Source organism: Filicampus tigris, chromosome 6, assembly GCF_054856515.1.
Source record: "Filicampus tigris isolate MCC_2025a chromosome 6, RoL_Ftig_1.0, whole genome shotgun sequence".
Lineage (NCBI taxonomy): Eukaryota > Metazoa > Chordata > Actinopteri > Syngnathiformes > Syngnathidae > Filicampus > Filicampus tigris.
This window is the reverse complement of record NC_141222.1, coordinates 27,381,536-27,400,684: the sequence shown is the minus strand read 5'-3', so window position 1 is coordinate 27,400,684 and position 19,149 is coordinate 27,381,536. Positions and strand designations below refer to the sequence as shown.

At 42.3% G+C, this 19,149-nt stretch overlaps 2 protein-coding genes across 3 annotated transcripts; both read right to left on the bottom strand.

Moving 5' to 3' along the window:
• Nucleotides 1–1,392: 1,392 nt before the first annotated feature.
• On the bottom strand, nucleotides 1,393–8,263 carry cyp3a65 (cytochrome P450, family 3, subfamily A, polypeptide 65). The gene is made up of 13 exons (XM_086033906.1): nucleotides 8,127–8,263; nucleotides 6,388–6,481; nucleotides 5,935–5,987; nucleotides 5,731–5,830; nucleotides 5,008–5,121; nucleotides 4,821–4,909; nucleotides 4,609–4,757; nucleotides 4,230–4,357; nucleotides 4,073–4,148; nucleotides 3,255–3,415; nucleotides 2,536–2,762; nucleotides 1,895–2,057; nucleotides 1,393–1,533 (listed from the first exon to the last, which is right to left on the bottom strand). Exons 1-13 carry the CDS (start codon nucleotides 8,189–8,191, stop codon nucleotides 1,456–1,458), a joined length of 1,497 nt encoding a protein of 498 aa, XP_085890032.1. The 5' UTR covers nucleotides 8,192–8,263; the 3' UTR covers nucleotides 1,393–1,455.
• Nucleotides 8,264–10,469: 2,206 nt separating this feature from the next.
• c1qtnf6b (C1q and TNF related 6b) lies at nucleotides 10,470–17,129 on the bottom strand. 2 transcript variants are annotated; one of them, XM_086033560.1, is made up of 4 exons: nucleotides 16,983–17,129; nucleotides 14,047–14,260; nucleotides 11,037–11,288; nucleotides 10,470–10,938 (listed from the first exon to the last, which is right to left on the bottom strand). In XM_086033560.1, exons 2-4 carry the CDS (start codon nucleotides 14,243–14,245, stop codon nucleotides 10,673–10,675), a joined length of 717 nt encoding a protein of 238 aa, XP_085889686.1. In that variant the 5' UTR covers nucleotides 14,246–14,260; nucleotides 16,983–17,129; the 3' UTR covers nucleotides 10,470–10,672. The 2 variants fall into 2 exon arrangements, with proteins under 2 accessions (XP_085889686.1, XP_085889685.1); XM_086033559.1 differs by having other exon boundaries at nucleotides 10,470–11,288.
• Between the last annotated feature and the right edge of the window lie 2,020 nt (nucleotides 17,130–19,149).

Sequence of the window (19,149 nt, the reverse complement as noted above, 5' to 3'; positions counted from 1 at the left end):
TAATTGTAACTGGATTCTTAATTTATATTATATCATATTATATTATATTATATTATATTATATTATATTATATTATATTATATTATATTATGTAGTGTCTGACTTCAATTTTTTTTGTTTTGTACGGTATTTTTTAATCTAATGTTTTTGTATTATTTTGTCTAATAAAATTGTCTTTGTTTTCTTGTTTTTCTGCTTTAGATTTTAGTCTTGAGTGTTTTATATCTAATTTTTTTTTTCATCAAATATTTTTATAAAATACGTAATTTTCATGTTTTGGTCTGCATTTTGGCCTAATGTTTGTGTATTTTTCATGTATGGTTTGGGGTAAATATTTTGGGAATTTTCATTTGATAATCCAAAAATATTTTTCGTTTTCATTTGGGTTTTTTGATTTTTTTTTTTCGTCTATCAACTTTCTTCAAAGGAGCCCCGCGAAGAACCGGACTGGTGCTGCATTCAGTCCTCCTCGTAAATCGGATTACTCAGCAAACAACAGCAATACGTTATTCTTACAGGTAGTGAAATGATCTGTGAGACCCAAACGCAACAGTGGCATCTGTAAAGCAGACAGATGTGCATTTTGGCACCAACGCTTGTTTGAAGTAAAAAATATCAAAGGAAAATAAAAGCACCGACCGAACAGTATAAAACTTTCACTCACTGACGCCACGTGGCAACAAGTGAGTGCTACATAATAGTAATAGAGTAAGTAAGTCATCGTTGTAGTACTTTTGTCACGTCCATGTGTTCTACTGTACAAGCTTGGAAGAAGAGAAAGCGCACGCTTGGCCTTCGTCCAATCACAGCGCTCAGAACATGTGGCGTGTGCAAAAGAAGATGCTTGGCCCCGCCCCGTGTAGCTTTTTTTCCCCCTCCTCTTTCTTTTTGTTATGCTCGTCTGTTTATAAACATGGAAAGAACAAGATGGCCACAAAACACGGAAACTGGATCACACATGCCGATGACACGATCAGGATCAGGAGTGACAACATGGAACGGCCACACGAGGGTGCTGTTGGGACGGAACTCCTCATTAGAGTCGTCTTTGTTATCGGGGCTCATCTTAAAATTGTATTCTATAGTGTGTTTTTGCATTTGGTCATATATTTCGTCTAATATTTGTGTAATTTGTCCACTTTAAAAAATAATATTTTCTTATTAAAATATCTAAAATCTGAAAAAAAAGCCATGTTTGGTAAAAACAGGAAGTCTGCCATATTAATTTGAAGCAGCCATTTTAGGGTCATTCTGGCCATTTACCTTGTCCTTTTCCCTTTAATTTTTTATATATTCATTAATTTTTTCTTTTTCTTTTTTTTTTTTTTTTTTACAATAGTGCCTGTATTAAACTGATAACCCCGTGTTGCCAGTTAATGTTTCCACATTGAGGAGTTTCCACTGTCCTGTGCTTTATTTTGCAGCAAACATTTTCCATTTCCTGCTTCATGAAATTCACGAGCGCGGCTCCAGCTTCAGTTTGATGGCTCGCTTGGGCGTCAGCAGGCCCTGCACAGACATTTCGATGGGCACCTAGTGGGAAAAATGAAAGTTTGGACGAGGCGTCAACAAAGTGGGTGTCAGCAGATGTTGACCGTTGGGATTTGAACTGGCAAATGGATTAAAAAAAAGCAGAAGATAAAACTTCTACATGAACGCAAGTGGAACGGTGGAGAACATTTGGAGCAGATTGTGTCATACACAGACGGTCCTGTGATTTAACTGTCAAATGTGCATATTCCTCTTTTTTCGCTCTTTCGCAATGTTACAAGAATAACGTTTGTGTACATCGCTGTATGCACATTGTACTGTAACTTTTTTTTTATAATTGTCCAAGTATGTGACCCACCGAATGCATCCACAGAAAAACATGATGAAATCCCAACGTTCTCACCTCGGTCTCGTCACACGTGCAAAAGTTGTAGCGCTGCAGGATCTCCACGATGGCCAGCTTCATGCCGACCATCGCAAAGCGCATCCCGATGCAGTTGCGAGGACCCGCGCCAAATGGCAAGTACATGTACGGGTCAAGCAAGTCTTTGTTTTCCTTACTGAACCTGAAAAGAAAACAAAACACAAACTGTGATGACATCATTCTAGTAATATTACGACTTGATTCCTGTAATGTGACTTTTTTTTTGTGGGAAAAAAATGTGACTATTCAAAAATCCCGACAAAAAATACAACATTTTGTTCTGGTCAGATCAAACAAAAAATTGTATTATGTATTCTTATACGTTTCAGTTTTTTTACTCCCAAATTATGTCGTTAATAAAAACAAAGTCTTTATTCGGGTATGAACTTTTTCTGAAAATAAGACTTTTCTTTCAAAGTCACTTTTCCTTTAAAAAAAAAAAAGGTGATTTAATTCTTGTTAGATTATGACCAAAAAAACAAACAAAAAAATCACCTATTCTTGCAATATTACAATTTATTGACAAAATACAACTGTTCAAAAAAGATGGAAATTTATTGTCAAAGAACCTGACTTTTTAATTGAAATATTTACGAGCGTTACCACCGTGTTGATTTTACCTCTCCGGTTGGAACTTTTCGGGTTGGGGCCAAAGGTCGGGGTCACGGTGCAGGGGCCAGGTGGGCACCACCACGGCCATGTCCTTGGGGATGACCACGCCGTTGACCTCAATTCGGGCCTTGGACACACGCTCCAAACGCTGGATGATGGGGTACAAGCGAAGCGACTCGTTGATCACCATGTCCAAGTACTCCATTTCCATCAGCTCCTGGTACTGCACGGCAGCCTGCCAACAAACAAACACTTGACACTCACTCTCATAAGATTTGCTCCACAATCATTGAGCTTGCAATATTGCCAATTATTGCAAGAAATGTGCCCTTATTCTCGTGCGATTGTTATGACTACTTTTCAGGCAGCTGTTACAGGTGCATTTATTGTGCCGGTCACTTAAAATGGAAATCAACCCAAACATATTTTTTTCAACAATAAGTTCCCAACAAGCCCACTAGCTGAAACACGGCGTTCTGATTAATTTTGCGTTTGTGGAATAAATCAGTGGATTAACTGTTACTCCACAAACGCAATATGTTTCAGAATGCCTTGTTTCAACTAGTGGTCTTGCATAGAACATATTCTTGAAAAAAAAAAAATTGGGGGTTGATTTCTGCTTTAAGCAGCAAAATCCACCCGTTTTTAGCCATCTCAGGGGTCGGCCATTTTGTCACTTCTGTCCACTGAAAATGACATCACAGATGCTCAGGGCTAGTAGGGGTACCTTGTTGGGGAAGGTGGCGTCCACCTCGTCCTGCAGCTTTCTCATGACGTGAGGGTTGGTGGCCAAGTTGTGTGCCAGGAAGCTGAGAGTGCTGCTGCTGGTCTCGTAGCCGGCGAAGATGAAAATCATGGCTTGAGAGAGGATCTCGTGGTCGCTCAGACCTGCCGAAACAGCGTCCAGAAATAATCTACCCGCTCAAAAATACAAATCCGGGGCTGAACGTGTGCGCGTGGGCTGCAATGGGCGGGACAGCCTCCTCCTTTATCCTCACCCGTTTCCTCTCTATCCGCTGCTTTCATAACAATCCTGCCATGTTTTTGAAAAATATGAAGGCATGGCTCATGCAAGCGTCTCTTATGATTAGTCTGATAACTTCCCTTCAAGGTCAACTTTGTATCCCTTTTGTATTTTGCGTCCCACAGGAAGGATATCACAGGTGTCCCACAGGGGTCAAGTCTTAGCCCACTTTTATTCAATCTTTACATGCTTCTCAACTTATACACAAACATAACATAAATTGCCATAACTCTGGAGTTATTGGTTTTCTCTAGTCTCTCTTTTTTTCTCTTTTAATTTTTAAAAAGTATCCTTTGTTATTTGCACTTTTATTGCATCGTATTCTAATTGCTCGAACCTCCCTAAAGCACATTGTCTTGTGCATGAAATGCACTTTATGACTAATAATGGATTGTATATCTACTGCATAAAAAAAAGTTGAACGAATGCATGAATGCGATTACTCCTCGCCAAATGGTCGGGACAACTACCGTCTTGCACGATAGAAATCAACAGAACCATAGCAAGAATTCCACAAGCACCTTTTTTCTTGTCCTCTTCGGTTGCGTTGTTGTTCTTCTGCGAATCAATCATTAGCTGAAGGAAATCCACGCGGCTCTGAGGAAAAATCATCAGCAGATCATGCGCTGGCCACCGTATCAATGGCTCAACGCCGTACCGCCGGGCTCAACGCCATACCCCTCGCCCGCTGCTCTCGCGGGTAGATTTGATCTTCTGCAACGCAGCAAAGAAGAAGTCGAAGGCCTCGGCCGGGAAGAAGGAGAACTCCATCTTCTCGAAGAACGGACCCAGGAAGGGGAAGAAGGCTGCCGATGAACCCCACCCCCACCCAAAAAAAAAAATCACAGCATTATAGTCATAAATTGATTAGAAAAAAAAAAAAAAAAGTGAAGACCTGCGAACACTTTTATCTCATTCTATCCCAATGACATATTTAGCTGCCATTTCACAGAGGGTCTGAAAAAGTCCGGTCCCGAATGAGTTCAGTATTCCCAGTCCTTCACGCTCTCTCCGCTTCGTTATCTGACTTTTTCCTGAAATTGTTTTTTGGGGTCACCTATGATGAGGAAGAGCGGGTTGAACAAGTCGAACTTGAGCATCCGCTTGATGTTGGTGACAAACGGGTCGGTGGGGTTGTTGATGGAGTCCAGGTCCACGCTGAAGGCCGTGCTGGTCACCACGTCCATGCTGTACGGGCCAAAGAACCTGCCGAGCGGAACGCCGGCGCGGTTGGCGACAGTCGGACGTTTGGCGATGACGCAAACTCACTCCTTGAGGTCCAGCGCTTGATTGAGATCGGCCTTCTTCTTCATGCTGCTCACCAGGTTGGCGGAGTGACGCTTCATGATGACAAACATCTGCACACGCACACGTAGCTTGAATGAACAAAACACACACACACACACACACACACACACACACTCAACAGCAGGCAGGCGAGCACGGAGGACGTTGCCTCTTTGAGTCGTCCGGAGGTGAAGCAGGGCGAGAGGATGCTCCGGATCCTCTTCCAGTCTTCGTCCTCGGCGATGCTGACGGCGTCGTACAGGGGGCCGTTCAGACGGATGTTCTACAACACGCAAAAAGCAGAGCAAACGGGCAAAATTCAAGTTCAAATTGCTGGTTGAACCTTTTGCTTTTGGCGACGTTGCGGGAATGTGTGCCTTTGAGTTTTGCTTCCGTTTCTGCGGCTAACTCTTATTCCACAAACGTAATATTTTTATCCGAATGCCCCGTTTCAACTAGTGGGCTTGCATAGAACATATTCTTGAAAAAAAAAAAAAATGTTTGGGTTGACTTTCCCTCTTTAAGCTGGACGTGTGTTTTTCTTTGCGTTTTGTGCACACGTTTGTTTTGTTTGTTTGACCTGTGTCCCTCTGTGTGTGCACCAGAGCGTATTTGTGTTTTGGGAGTTTCTGTGTTTTACGTGTGGTGGGGTTTTTTTTTTTTTTTTTTTCATGTGGTTGTGTGTGCGTGTTTGTGTGTGCACGTAAAAGTGTGTATTTGAGTGTTTATGGAGTTAGAGTTTTGTGTATGCGTGTGTATTCTGAATTTTCCTGCGTTTGTGGGTGCACAAGTGCACTTTTCAAGGTTTTGTTTGTGTTTCTTTTTTTTTTTCCGTTCTGTGTGCGTGTCTGTTTGTTTGCATGCGTGTGTGCGTGCGTGCGTGCGTGCTTACTCTGCGGTTAGTGAAGTGTGAGTAACACTCCTTGATGAGCACCGTCTTGATGATGGCAGGATCCATGATACACAAAACAGGCTGGCGGCCGTCAAAGATGCTAAACAGGAAAGAAAAAAAGCCTAACACTGACAGCATTTTTTTTTTTTTCGAAAAATCAGAATTCCAGCATCATGATACGTGTCGTGACGCGTGCACACGCACCCCCATATTTTGCCATATTTCTTGTGGCAGTCCATGTCGAAGTGGATAATACCCTGGAAGCAGACAAACAAAGTTCTTTAAAAACAAACATTTTCAAAACAATCATATGTTGTATGTGCCCCCCACTGGCTAAAGACGATATCTGGATTCATATTGCGCTCCTAGAAAAAGAATTAGGCTGGTCAAGCCACCTGTTTTCATCCAGCTCAATTTGTCCTGTACCGCCGACTCGCTGGCGACTGAAACGGACGTCAAAGTGCCCTCGGGCTGGCATCGCGGGCATCGCCGCTCAGCTGGGTTCTGGGTTCGCTCACGTTAAAGTGAGACTTGCATAGCAAACATGGCCTGAGGAGTGAGTCACTCCTTTGTATGCGCGTACGGTTGAGTCCTTTTGATTTCTTTTGGTTTCATTGGCGTCAGTGGTGGTTGGACAAACATTGAGAGGCTTCCTACCTTCCTGTAGCTCAGCATGTTTCCAAAGAACAGCAACGGCCTGGGCCCCGGGATGCCCAGTTTTTGGAAAGTGTTGTAGGGCCAGTAGCCGTAGCTGAAAGGCAACGACGCCAATGTCAACAACAGCAACACCAATGGTGACGACAACAACCACGGCAACAAACAGCGATGACAATGACAAAAGCAAACAACACCGACGACCAAAAAATGGCAACAATGACAACGCCCGAGGCAAAAACGCCAACAAAGACGATGGCAACGACCATGACAACGACACCCAAAGACGAAAATGGCAACAATAACGAAGACACAATAACAACACAAAGGCAACATGCACGTACAATTGTGCAAAGTACAATTCAATCATTTTGCGATTGTTGTTTTAAACCCCAAAAGTGTTCATTTTACCTGCATATTTAACAGTTAATAAGTTCATTCATCAATATTGAATTGATTACAAGGAATCAAAATGATCTTAGATTATTTTACGGTTAAAAGAAAAAATAAGTGTTGCTTTATTCAGCTGACCTTTTCCCCCTAATAGTGGGTCATTAAAATTTATTGTAGTTTGAATATTGTACATAATCAAATTAACAATTGTACAAGTACATTTCAAGGCAAAGTCAACCCAAACATAGTTTTATCAACAATATGTTCTACGCAAGCCGCGTTTGTGGAATAAAGTGGTTTCATCACTTCTGTCGGCTGAAAATGACATCACAACTACTCAGGGCTCAGGCAACGACCAGTCACGGCTGACCTGTTTTCTGAAGCTGAGCCGCGATTGGTTGTTGTGAGCAGCTGTGATGTCATTTTCAGTGGACAGAAGTGACAAAATGGCCACCCCCTGAGATGGTTAAAAACATCTGGATCAACTCTTATTCCACAAACGCAATATTCATCAGAATGCCGTGTTTCAACTAGTGGGGCTGCATAGAACGCATTCTTGAAAAAAAAAAAAGTTTGGGTTGACTTCCCTTTAACAAGTTTTATTGGATTAAATAGGTATCTTATTAATATTAACATTAATCATATTAATATTAAATCAATTATAAATCAAACAACAAACATGAGTGTGAATTATTATTTCATTATCAAAGAAGAAAATGCTATGTTGTTTTTGTGTTTTTATTTATCTAATTCAATAAATTGTTGATTGATTCAGTGAAAGTGATACGATGAAACAAATATCGGTAAAACAGACCATATAAGATAAGTCAAAATTTGGCTAATGAAATTATGAACAACAAAACCAGAATTATTATACTAATCTATTATACAATTAGGCGGCACGGCCGGTTAGCACGTCCGCCTCACAGTTCAGAGGTCGTGGGTTCGATCCGGGCTCCGGCCTCCCTGTGTGGAGTTTGCATGTTCTCCCCGTGCCTGCGTGGGTTTTCTCCGGGTACTCCGGTTTCCTCCCACATTCCAAAAAAACATGCATGGTTAGTTGATTGGACACTCTAAATTGCCCCTAGGTGTGATTATCAGTGCGAATGTTTGTTTGTCTCTGTGTGCCCTGCGATTGGCTGGCAACCAATTCGGGGTGTCCCGCGCCTACTGCCCGAAGACAGCTGGGATAGGCTCCAGCGCTCCCCGCGACCCTTGTGAGGACAAGCGGTATCGATAATGGGTGGGCATTATACAACTAAGCGGCCAGCTATATAATGATATAATGAATGCAACGTTTTAGGGTTAGTCCCCAAAAGTGCGTTTGCGTGTGCATGTGTGTCGCTCACATGACGAAGAGTGTGACGAGGAGCGCCAGGAGAGTCCATGTCGTGGCCGAAAACAACAAGTCCATCTTGCTTGTTTTGATCCGGCGGCGGCTGTGCGGGCAGCTCCCACACGGGTGACCTTTTATCTCCAGCCTGTATGGGAGTGTGCGCGTGTGTGTGTGCGTGCGTGCGCGCGCGCGTGCGCGTGTTTTTCAAGTGTGTGTGTGTGACAAGCATTTGACTTTGAACCAATCAAGTGGCACCTTCGTCAATGATTGACACAGCCACAATGAGAGTGTCGTTAATTAGCTTTTTATGAATGTGCGTGTGCCAAATCCCCATGTTCGTGGAAAATGTATTTTGGAAGCTAAAAAGAAAAACAAAGATGATAATTGCACATAACATATTTAAGCAAAACTATATAGTCCGCTAGCTCAACGCTAACACATAATGGGAAACACCATAGATGGCTAGCTAGGGAAATCAGAGGGAAATTGGTGTTTTTACACTGCTAAAGTTTTGTTTCTTTTTTTAGATCAAATACAAGAATTATTTTCTTGGAAAAGAAAGCTGTATATTTGACAAAACAATTTGCATTTTTTTCAAGAAATAAAGTCAGGAATAGCGTATTTTTGGGGGATACAAATTTGGAGGTGTTTTAAAGAGAAATTTTTTTTTTTGAAAAACAAAATTATACATCCTGTGTGAATGAAGTCATAGTTTTTCAAGACAAATTCTAAAAGTTGCAAATTACGATTTTAACGTTGCATTTGGGGGATGGAAACTATTTTTTAAAACTAACAACCTATCAAGAATGGTGTTTATTTTATTTCATAGGGTACAAAATTATTGAATGAAATGAAAACTGTTTTGATACATTCTGTTGGTCATACGTCTTATTTGTCTGAATAATGTTTGGCCCACACGTCGGTTTTCCAAATCAAATCTCAAAGGTTTGCCCACGCCTCATCCGGAGCGATTATAGCCGCTTGAGTCACAAGCCACCCAACTTTCACCCAGCTTTTTATGATTGTGGTGTGGCTATTGAACTTTAAATTCGTCATTGCTCTTCATACAGTCAGCGGCCACTTCATTAGGTACGTCATCCAATACAAAAGTCCCACAATAGCGACAGTCTCACGTTTAAATGGACCGAAACTTCATGCAAAACAAAAAACGAAAATTCTGCTGCTTCAAACCAAAATGATTGACTTCCTGTTCAAAATTGGGCATGGGTCCTTGAGACCTTTATGTGCGTCCTATACTGATAAACATAGCCACCAAATTTTGAGTTGATCGTTTTTTTTGTGTGTGTGTGTGTGTGTGTGTGTGTTTTCTATTGTTCCAAGTCGCACATTTCATTGAAATTGCCCCCAAAAGTTGCTTCAGACCAAAATTGGGGGCTTTGTGTGCAATTCCGGACATGGGTCCTTGACACTTTTCCATGCGTCACATTATGGTAGACACATTTGCCCAATTTGTCCAGGGCTGTTTTTTTTTTCCTCCAAACTTTCAAGGCCTCAATTTTACACTAAATCCACCCCAAAACGGCTGTTTCGGACCACAATCGTTGACTTCCTGTTTGAAATTGTCATGGGACATTGAGACTTTTTTTATGCGTCTTCTTCTTAAACGTACATTTAATTTAGCTCATTTAGCTAATTTCGATAGTAATATCATGACATCAGGACAATAGTTCGTGGAAAAACACCCCATTCTATCCTAGTCTCGTGGATAAACAACAATTCTATTTTTCACGGGACACGCGAGCAACATTTACTCAACCTTAGGACAATGCCGTGCAGTTTCAAGAAGTGCCACCAGAGAGAGCTATTGAGCTGTGTGCTACTGACAACTTACCAGGGATCGCCACTAGAGTGGAAAAACAAACACACACGACCTAAAAAGGACACACTCAAAACACGTACCTTTATACACGTACACGCACGCGTGCACACACACGCGCGTTGGCCTTTTCAAGGTCATGCCACAGCATTTCGATCTGATTCAAGCCTAGACTTTGAGTAGGCTACTCCAAAACCTTCATTTCGTTTTTGTTTTTTGAAGCCATTCAAATTTGGACTTGCTGGTGTGTTTTGGGCCGTTCGTGCTGCTGCAGAAGCCAAGTGCGCTTCAGGTCACAAATTGATGGCCACAAAAAGTCTCGCTTGAGATCATAAACTGAAAGGTTCCGAAGGTTCTCCCTCAGGATTTTCGGGTTGAGAGCAGAATTGATGGTTTCGTCAATCACAGCAAGTTGTCCAGGTCCTGAGGCAGAAAACCTCACTTTTTTTTTTTTTCAAGAAAAGTAATTTTATTTCCACAAAGAAGTAGCACTTTTTGGAATGTTGTGTCTATTTTTATTTTTCCTTTCAGGAAAGAATTAATATTTTTCCACAGGATTTTTTTTTTTTCAAGAAAGGTGTACTTTTTTTTTTTTTTTTTTTAGATTTCTTATTTTTCCAAGAGAGTAATCACATTTTTCTAAGGGAACAAAAAAACAAAAGAAAAGTCTTACTTTTTTTTTTTTTTTTCAAGAAAGTGGTTTGTTTACTGTGTAAAGCATGTCACGTGCCAGCTTTTGTGGTTTGATTGCGTTCTTCCGACAAGTCCAGTCCAGTCGGGCAGGGGCGTCTCAGTGGCCGGCGGGGGCCACCAGGTATCCGTTGAAGGTGATGTAAACGTCCACGTCGTCCCCGTAGACGGCGTTGTCGCGCTCGCGCTTGTAGAGGCGCACCCAGACCTCGTCGCCCGGCTGCAGGTCCATCATGACGCTCTGGCTCTGCATGATGGAGCGCTCGCTGGGCTGCGCGTACAGGATCACCTGCTGCTCCTGGTTGCGCATGAGGTGCAGGTAAGTCTCCTTGAAGTTCCACGTGTGGACATTGAGGTTGAAGAAGTAGACGCCGGCCACGTAGCAGTAGAACTTGCCCTTGAACATGTTGAAGTGCTCGTGCAGGTTGACGAAGATGGTGTCGAAGACCAGCGGCTGGTAGTAGTCCACGCTGTGCAGGGACTTGCGCCGGCCCACCGAGAAAGCGGCGCGCGGGTTCTTGCAGGGGTCCCCCGGGGTGCCCGCTTGGCCCTTGTTGCCCTGGGGGCCCGCCGGTCCTGGCGGGCCCAAGGGGCCTTCTGCGCCGGGCTTGCCGGGCGTGCCTTTGTCCCCTCGGTCGCCTTTATCGCCTGCGTCAAGGCACAATTACTATGCAAGACAAGAATGGGCAAATGTGCGGTTTTTGCTCGCTACCGCTATTCTGTAGCACATGTATCATTTTTATTTCTTACTTTTTCACTTTTTTATTCTGATTGTATTTTTTCTTGTTTTTGAAGCAGTACTGGGAAAGAATTCGACCTTTAGAAAAAAAAATAAAATTCCAATTTTTTTTGATCCATTTTTTTCACAACTCTTTTGATGAAACATTGACTTACAAGTGGTTGAATGGGACTTTTGTCATGCCCTGGGGGAGGGGGTCTCTATCGTTTTTACTGGCACAAAGCAACTTTGAGGAGGATGGGAGCAACCCTGGTACACAAAAAAATACAAATGCCCCGAATGGCTTTCCGGCATACTCACCTCCTCCTTTCGTTATAAGGACGGAAGTCGATTCGAACGTCTACGCGCTATTAGTGGTGTCGAGGCAGAAACCCCAAAACAAACCAAACAACAAAAGTATTGTTTAAACAAAATGAGATTCATGACCTCATCGCTATTCATCTTTCACACAGCCACTGAAAATAAAAATGTCAGGATTTCACCACACTACGCGCATGGGAAATGTGGTTGACTTTTGTCAAAAACACCACCGCTTTTGTCCGCGTGGCGCCGCCATAATCAACAAAAACTGACAGATCACACAGTTTTGCTTGAAATACTTTTGTTGATATAGCGCATTCCATAACAGCTACAGCTGCAACAAACCACTTTACATACAGCAACAAAATAGCCACAATATAACAAGTGAAAGCAAAAAATGAACACAAAAGACAATAGACACGGGAAAACAGCCAAAAACTTGTCGGTCTCAGGTCAGATCAAAAGCCAACGAATAGAAATGTATCTTCAAACGGGTTTTTAAAATGGACCGAGAGGGGGCTTGCCTAACGTTTCACGGAAGGTCAATCCAAAGGGAAGGACCAACAACAGAAACGTCTCGATGCCGTCTGAGGCACCGCTTGGTCCTCGGCACCTCGAGCAGCGCCGGGTCCAAACGCGACCAAAAACACTTGTGTCAGTTTCAGGGTCGGAGTTGGATTAGGTTTGAAGTTCAAGCCAAACTATACCCTCACCCGAAACCGCACTCTAAAACCAGTTGGGTTCAAAATAACAACATTTGGGGTGAAAAATGGACCGATTCACAAATTGAGTCCATTTGAGCCACTGTTTTTGCCTTGCTTTGTACAAAACTACCCATTTTGGGGGTAGTTTCCTGCAAAAACAACCAAGAAAGTCGGGTCAAATTGACCCAAGTTGTGGATCGGTCCATTTTTCACCCCAAATGTTGTTATTTTGAAGCCAACTGTATTCAGAGTGCAAAATCCTAACGCCTGACCAGGGTTAGAGAAAGATTGATTTGAGGCCTCGTGTTTCTTGTTTCCACACACAAGAAATGGAAAATGTTCACCCTGGATGGAATGTTCCTAAAACCAGTTGCCTTGCTGCCTTGATGCCTCGATGCGGGCCCCCATGTGGCCGCCTTCCACTCTGCGAGGCCGTCATCCATTTTTGTTGCGCTCTGCCGTGAATCCGTCTGATCCAGTTAGCTTGCGGTCGTCCGGAATGCTCTTCTTCGGTCCGCGGTTCCAGCAATCAAAAGTTGGACTTCCCGGCGTTCCCGACTGCTTTTGTGGCCAGCGCGAACGTGGCTGCTCCGGACCCGAGTCGAAGTGAACGCTCACGTGATTTGGACCACAGGTTCTGTTGGGAGACTCTGATGAAAGCTTCTTCCAAAAGCTTCCTCCTCCCGTCAGGATGTTGGACGGCGTTGACCCGCTTGTAAGTCCTAATCCACCTCTCCACTCATATTTCTGTCTCTTGTCAAGCTGACTGCTGTTCCGTATCAACCACGCGCAGTCAGGCTTTGAAATGCCATTTCCCGCCCTCGGAGGGAGGCTCAAAAGATGACCTATGTTTGATGTATATCTGTCATGTACGTTTTTCATTCAGGCGTGGAAGCGAGCGAGAAAGGCCAACACGTGAGAAGGCATTTAGTCCTTTGTATTCGTTTCCCGGTGTTTTATGCATACGAATCGTTCCGCTAGTTGAAACGGGGCATTCCGATAAATATTGCGTTTGTGGAATAAGAGTGAATCCACTCGTTTTTAAGCCATCTCCGGGGGCGGCCATTTTGTCACTTCTGTCGACTGAAAATGACATCGCAACTGCTCACGACGACCAATCACGGCTCGGATTCAGAAAACAGGTCAGCCGTGATTGCCCGTTGTGAGCATTTGTGATGTCATTTTCAGTCGACAGAAGTGACAAAATGGCCGCCCCCACAGATGGCTAAAAAGGAGTGCATTTTGCTGCTTAACTTATATTCCAAAATGATTCGAAATGCCGTGTTTCAACAAGTGGGCCTTCTGGGAACATATTCTTGAAAAAAATATGCTTGGGTTGACTTCCGCTTTAATGATAAAAACCACAGTTCCGCTGTATCCGTTGGAGTCAGCACATTCACGGTTCAGCATTCACAATTCAATTATTCCAAGATGCCTTTTTGGAACTGATCATCCATTATTCGTGGAAAATTCGGCCGATTGCCATTTTCTTCTGTAATATGGCAACGTCTAACCAATTTTTTGCTCAATTGTTGCAAAAATACTGTCCTCAGTGTGATTTAACATTTTGTAGCGTCTCTTTAACTGAGACAATAAACACCGAAGCCCATCAATATAACTCCTCGACTCTGACTGATACGATACGATACGGAGCGGCGATTACCTTTGAGGATGGTCATGTTGACCACGGTGCGGACCTCGGGGGGGCGGTAGTAAGGGGCGGAGGCCGAGGCCGAGGCCTGAGGATCCAAGTGGTCGCAGCATCGGCGGCAATAGCGCGAGGGCGGCCGCGGCGGCGGCGACGGAAGGCAGCAGGCCAGCGGCAGCAGGAACAGCAACAGGAAGCTTGAACAGGGCCGCATGGCGGACGACGACGCCTGAGATGAAGCCGACACAGGCGGGATAAGGCTCAAATATGGCAGCGCGCAAGTGCTCACCCGCCGACAAATGTTTTTCGCATTTTGTTATGTTACAGCCATATTCCCTCATCGATTCAAGGAGGTTTTTATCCGTGGAAATTCGACACCAAATTTCCCATTCTCGGATTTGACATCGCTGTCAGCCGGCCGAGCAAGTCCGCCCTTCGGCCCGTAAGCCTCCGTTGTGGACTATTCTTGTTCTGTATTTGTCTGCTCCCCGTGATCCGTTTTGGTGGACTCCCTTTTGATTCGTTTTTGTTTTGTTTCAGGTTAGCCATGCTTTCACCGTGTCCCTTTTTTTCCTGCCAAGTCGACTCAATGCATTTTTCAAATAGGCAATGTGTGTGCAGTGTGTATATCACATCGCACCTTACATATGAAGCAAGTTAGCAACAGCAACTACACATCTCGACTGTACATCTGACGACACACACACACACACACACACACACAACAAAGGAAAAGAAAAAGATCCCTAACCTCACTTCCTTTTCAACGCTATATATAAAGTTGGTCCATGTTGTCCCCTCCCGTGTCCACGGAGTTACATAACAAAAAACATATGTTAAACGCACTCTGCTCTCTGCGCCGTTTAAAGTGAATGCACATGTTTTCAAAAGTATCGGGATACCTACAGGAATTCACCGCACTCACACAAAATGCTGACTGGCAACGTCACCGCGCAGCATCAGTTGCGTGACACACAAACACACACACACACACAAACATTCGCGCAAACACCAACTTTCAACAAACTTAGTGTACGTATTTTGTAAACATGTCAACCAACCGAGTCGCCAATGAACTGAAGGTACGTGTTTGTTTTTTTTTGTAAACGTCAAAGATCATTTTGTGTCCAGCGAAGCAAACATACACGTTTTTTTGGATACGTCAAAGGCAACTTACTCCTCAACCAAATTCCATGTCCGTGTTTTCATAAAAATTCCACAAACCTAACGTGCGTGCTTTTGTCAACGTTGAAGATAAGTGAAAAATCTTCAGCAAATCCACAGACCTGTTTTTTGTCAACATCAAAGATCATTTTGGAGTCTTTAACTTCAACATACGCCTGGTGGTAAACATTGGATACAAACTAGCGCCTTACACAAACCTGACAAACATTTTCGCAAATACCAAAGAACACTTTGAGTCTTCAATCACCACATATACGTATTTTTCGTCCACTACAAAGAAACTTGCAAAATGTAACATACATGCACATATTCTTTGTAAACAAACATCAAATACATTTTAGAGTCTTCCACGCAACGTTCCTAAAGTACAAGTTTTGGTTAACATCAAAGATCCTTTAGAGAGTTCCGTGTTTTGTTTTCGGAAACATCAGTGGCATTCGGCTCTTCCACAATCTTAACGCGCACGTTTTAGCAAACGTCAAAAACAATGTCAAGGAGCCTAACGTGCTGGTTAAAAATGTCATCCTCCACATACATAAGCTACGTGCTTTCGTAGGCAAAGAATGGAGAGGAGCTTCAAAAGTCACGAATGACGTTAGCTCCATTCGGTGATCTGCGCTCCACTGCAGATAACATCCAAACTATGCGCTTCCAATTTGGCTGCGAGTCAAGAATGGACTTGATTGTGCCGCTATGCGGAAATAAACAAGATTTGGATCATTCTGCACAGTTGCCGACTGCAGCGAAAAGTCGGCCTTGTAGAAGCAACATCATTGGGAGCAGTGCTGTTACCAGGATGCCAGGGGTGGGCGGGCATTAGTTTTACCTGGGGTAAAAATGTTTTTTTCTGTTTTGGGGTTCTGCCATCAGAACTACACCCAGTTTTTTTTGGGTGGGCAGAGCGTGTCCGTGGGTGGGCAGACCCCCCCCTCCCGTCCCTGATTGGGAGCCAATCAGCCGATCCCTTTTTGATTTTTTTTCCCGAATTTATTCTAAATACAAACACTATTTTCACAATGTAGTCATGAGTATTGTAGTTTTTTTTTTTTTTTTTTTTTTGCACAGTATCAAATTTGAAGCGTGAATCCATTCACACTTTCAGCTGTATTACAAAACACATTAAGATGTTTTTGGCCTTTTACAATTTTCCATATCGTCGCTGTCCTGTGAAAAACACTTATGTCCATTTTTTTTTTTCAATTTTCTTATTTATTTATGTGATTGGTGTTTCCGCATTACAGACATCGCATTAACGTGAAAAAAAAAAAAAAAAAAAAATCAAAAATTGGACAAAAGTGTTTTTCACGGTACAGCGACGATATGGAAAATTTAAATAAATTTTGCATGCTTGTTTTTTGAAATACTTTTTTTCCCCAACAGTATTTTAAGCGACAATAATAAAATCACATTGCAACTTGCAGCTTATAACAGTGATTGTATTGTATTTAATTATGTGCAGATGTTCCATTCAAGTTGTTGCAAGGCAGTTTTAACGAGTCATTCACGTGCACACTCGTGACGTCACCGCTCAGTTCTAGAAACCCCCCCCCCCCCTCCACACACACACACACACACCACCACCACCACCACCACCACCACCCAAGACGCTAGCATCAACTAACATCACTTTGGCCACGTATGCACGCGAGAGGAAAGGCACCACGCTCGACAGCGTGCACGCGCATTTCTCGTGCGCAAAAATAAGATACGCAAAAGGATTTTTTCGGTGTGTGGGGGCGGCGGTAGGGGTTCAGGGGGTGTCTTACCTTTCACCACAAGAAGAAAAATAGGAAGAGGAAAAAAAGGGAGTTCTGGTGTATCCACTACGAGGAGGAACAACTGAGGAGAAAGTCTCAGCCTCTTTGTCCTCCGCGCGCACACACACACTCACACGCGCACACACACACACGCACACAACCCATTACAGAGGCTCTCCCAAACTCCCTTCCGTCCCTCCCTCCATCCGTCATTCTCACTTGATCCTTCATTCACAAGACTTGGAAACAATTTTTTATAGTCATATTTGAAAAAATAATGAAAATAATAATGATAATGACAACACCCCCCCCCCCCCCCAAAAAAAAAAAATTCTGGGCTTTAAATTTGTCACTAGATTAGCTGACATTTTAAACATTTACATTTTAAACATTTGCTGTCGCACAAGTGTCAAAAGACGCGATGCATTGTCACTAGTACGTTTGCGCACGTCAGCTGAAGGCAGGGGCGTTACCAGAGTGGGGGCAGGGGTGGGACAAGCTCTGCCCACCCAAAGAAAACTGGATGTAGTTCTGATGGCAGAACCCCCCAAAAAAAACAAAAAAAAACCCACTGTCACCTGCATGTCCATACTGTTCAGTTAAGGAATGCATTCGAAGTTCAGTCAAATCAAAATCCAATCAACTTTTATTTGTTTAGCCCAAATCACAACTACGGTTATCTCAATTAAGGAGAAAACAAAACACATTTTAAGGTGCAGTAGCCCTACGCTTGATTTCGACCTACTTGAGCATTGTAGCACTTTTATACATATATACATGCATACATATACATACATTATATATATATATATATATATATATATATATATATATATATATATATAAATACATATATATATACTTATACATGCATACATATACATATATATATATATATATATATATATATATATATATATATATATATATATATATATATATATATATATATATATATATATATACGTACGGTAGTTGACTTTCTGCTTGCACTGTGACTTGTTTGTTTTTGGTCTAGTAATGTTTAAGCCATGCAAAGAAGAAAGAAGGCAAGCTGTTTTCTTCTTCTAATGTAATGATTTAGCTTCTTGTCCACTTCCTGCCGGACTTTGTCTGCACTCTGCACCCTGTCAGAGGCTCCTCCCAGCCTAACCACTAACCCACAGGACAGGACGGGAGCCCAAGGGAACTATGGAGGAAGACAGATTTTTCTTCAATATTAGTTTGCTTTTACTTGAGTACAAAATAGGAATACTTTTCTTAAAATAAGTATAGAATTTTTCTTCTCAAGAAAAATGACTCCTTGAATATGAAAAGTGTAGTCTTGCAACCACAGTTTATATATGTGTGTGTGTGTGTGTATTTTGTACAAAAAAGTAGCATTTCTTTCAGAGAATGTTTGGTATTTCTAAGGATAATAATGCATTTTTTTTCTTTAATTTGTTTCCTCAAGGAAAAGGGTATATTTTCCTAGAAAATCTGAGTACGAAAAACAAGACGCATATATTGTGGTATTTTCAAGAAGTAAACATTTTCTAATAATTATGAATCATTTCTTACGAGAAAAATAACACGTTTAACGATGTATTAAAAATTGATGTTTTTTTTTTCCTTCAATAAAAAGTTCTATTTTTCTTTGTAGCCTTATCACCATGTCGTAATTTATTTTTAAATCAAAGTAGAGGCAGTTTTTCCCAGAGAAGTTTCAAGAATGATTCAAACGACGCATTTCTCAAGAAAAGGGCATTTTTGGAGTACATGAATATTTTTGTTTCGTAAAATATAGTAATAATGCAACTTGAAAGAAAAAGATAAGTACATTATTTTCATAAAGCAGAGTAACAAGGTAGTTACATTAACGTTATTATTACCTTTTTGTGAAAGAGTTGTGTCGGTGCACTTTTTTGTACAAGTGGGTGTGAATGTTACATAACGGCAAGCCTTTCCACCGCCCCAAATAAATCTTTACTTAGCAAAACACTGTCTTGTCTTGGCCCACTTTCCCTCCCCCTCCACCAGCTTCTGTGGAAAATATCACTTGTCTTCACTTTCAATGTCTTCATTGAAACCATCTGCAGGCTGACACAAAAAAACCAAACAACTGATAACGCAGCAGCGGCACAATGTGGAATGTGATGGGAAGAAAAAAAAAAAAAAATCAACAATCACACCCAGG

Excerpts from the sequence above, each read along its gene's own strand:
- cyp3a65 (XM_086033906.1), bottom strand. The coding sequence starts at position 8,191 with ATGGACTTGTTGTTTTCGGCCACGACATGGACTCTCCTGGCGCTCCTC. Across the intron at positions 5,831-5,934 it reads AAATATGGCAAAATATGGGG|CATCTTTGACGGCCGCCAGC; the intron begins GTGCGTGTGCAC and ends TTTCCTGTTTAG. Across the intron at positions 1,534-1,894 it reads GCACGTGTGACGAGACCGAG|GTGCCCATCGAAATGTCTGT; the intron begins GTGAGAACGTTG and ends TTTTCCCACTAG.
- c1qtnf6b (XM_086033559.1), bottom strand. The coding sequence starts at position 14,245 with ATGCGGCCCTGTTCAAGCTTCCTGTTGCTGTTCCTGCTGCCGCTGGCC. Across the intron at positions 11,289-14,046 it reads CAACATGACCATCCTCAAAG|GCGATAAAGGCGACCGAGGG; the intron begins GTAATCGCCGCT and ends GCCTTGACGCAG.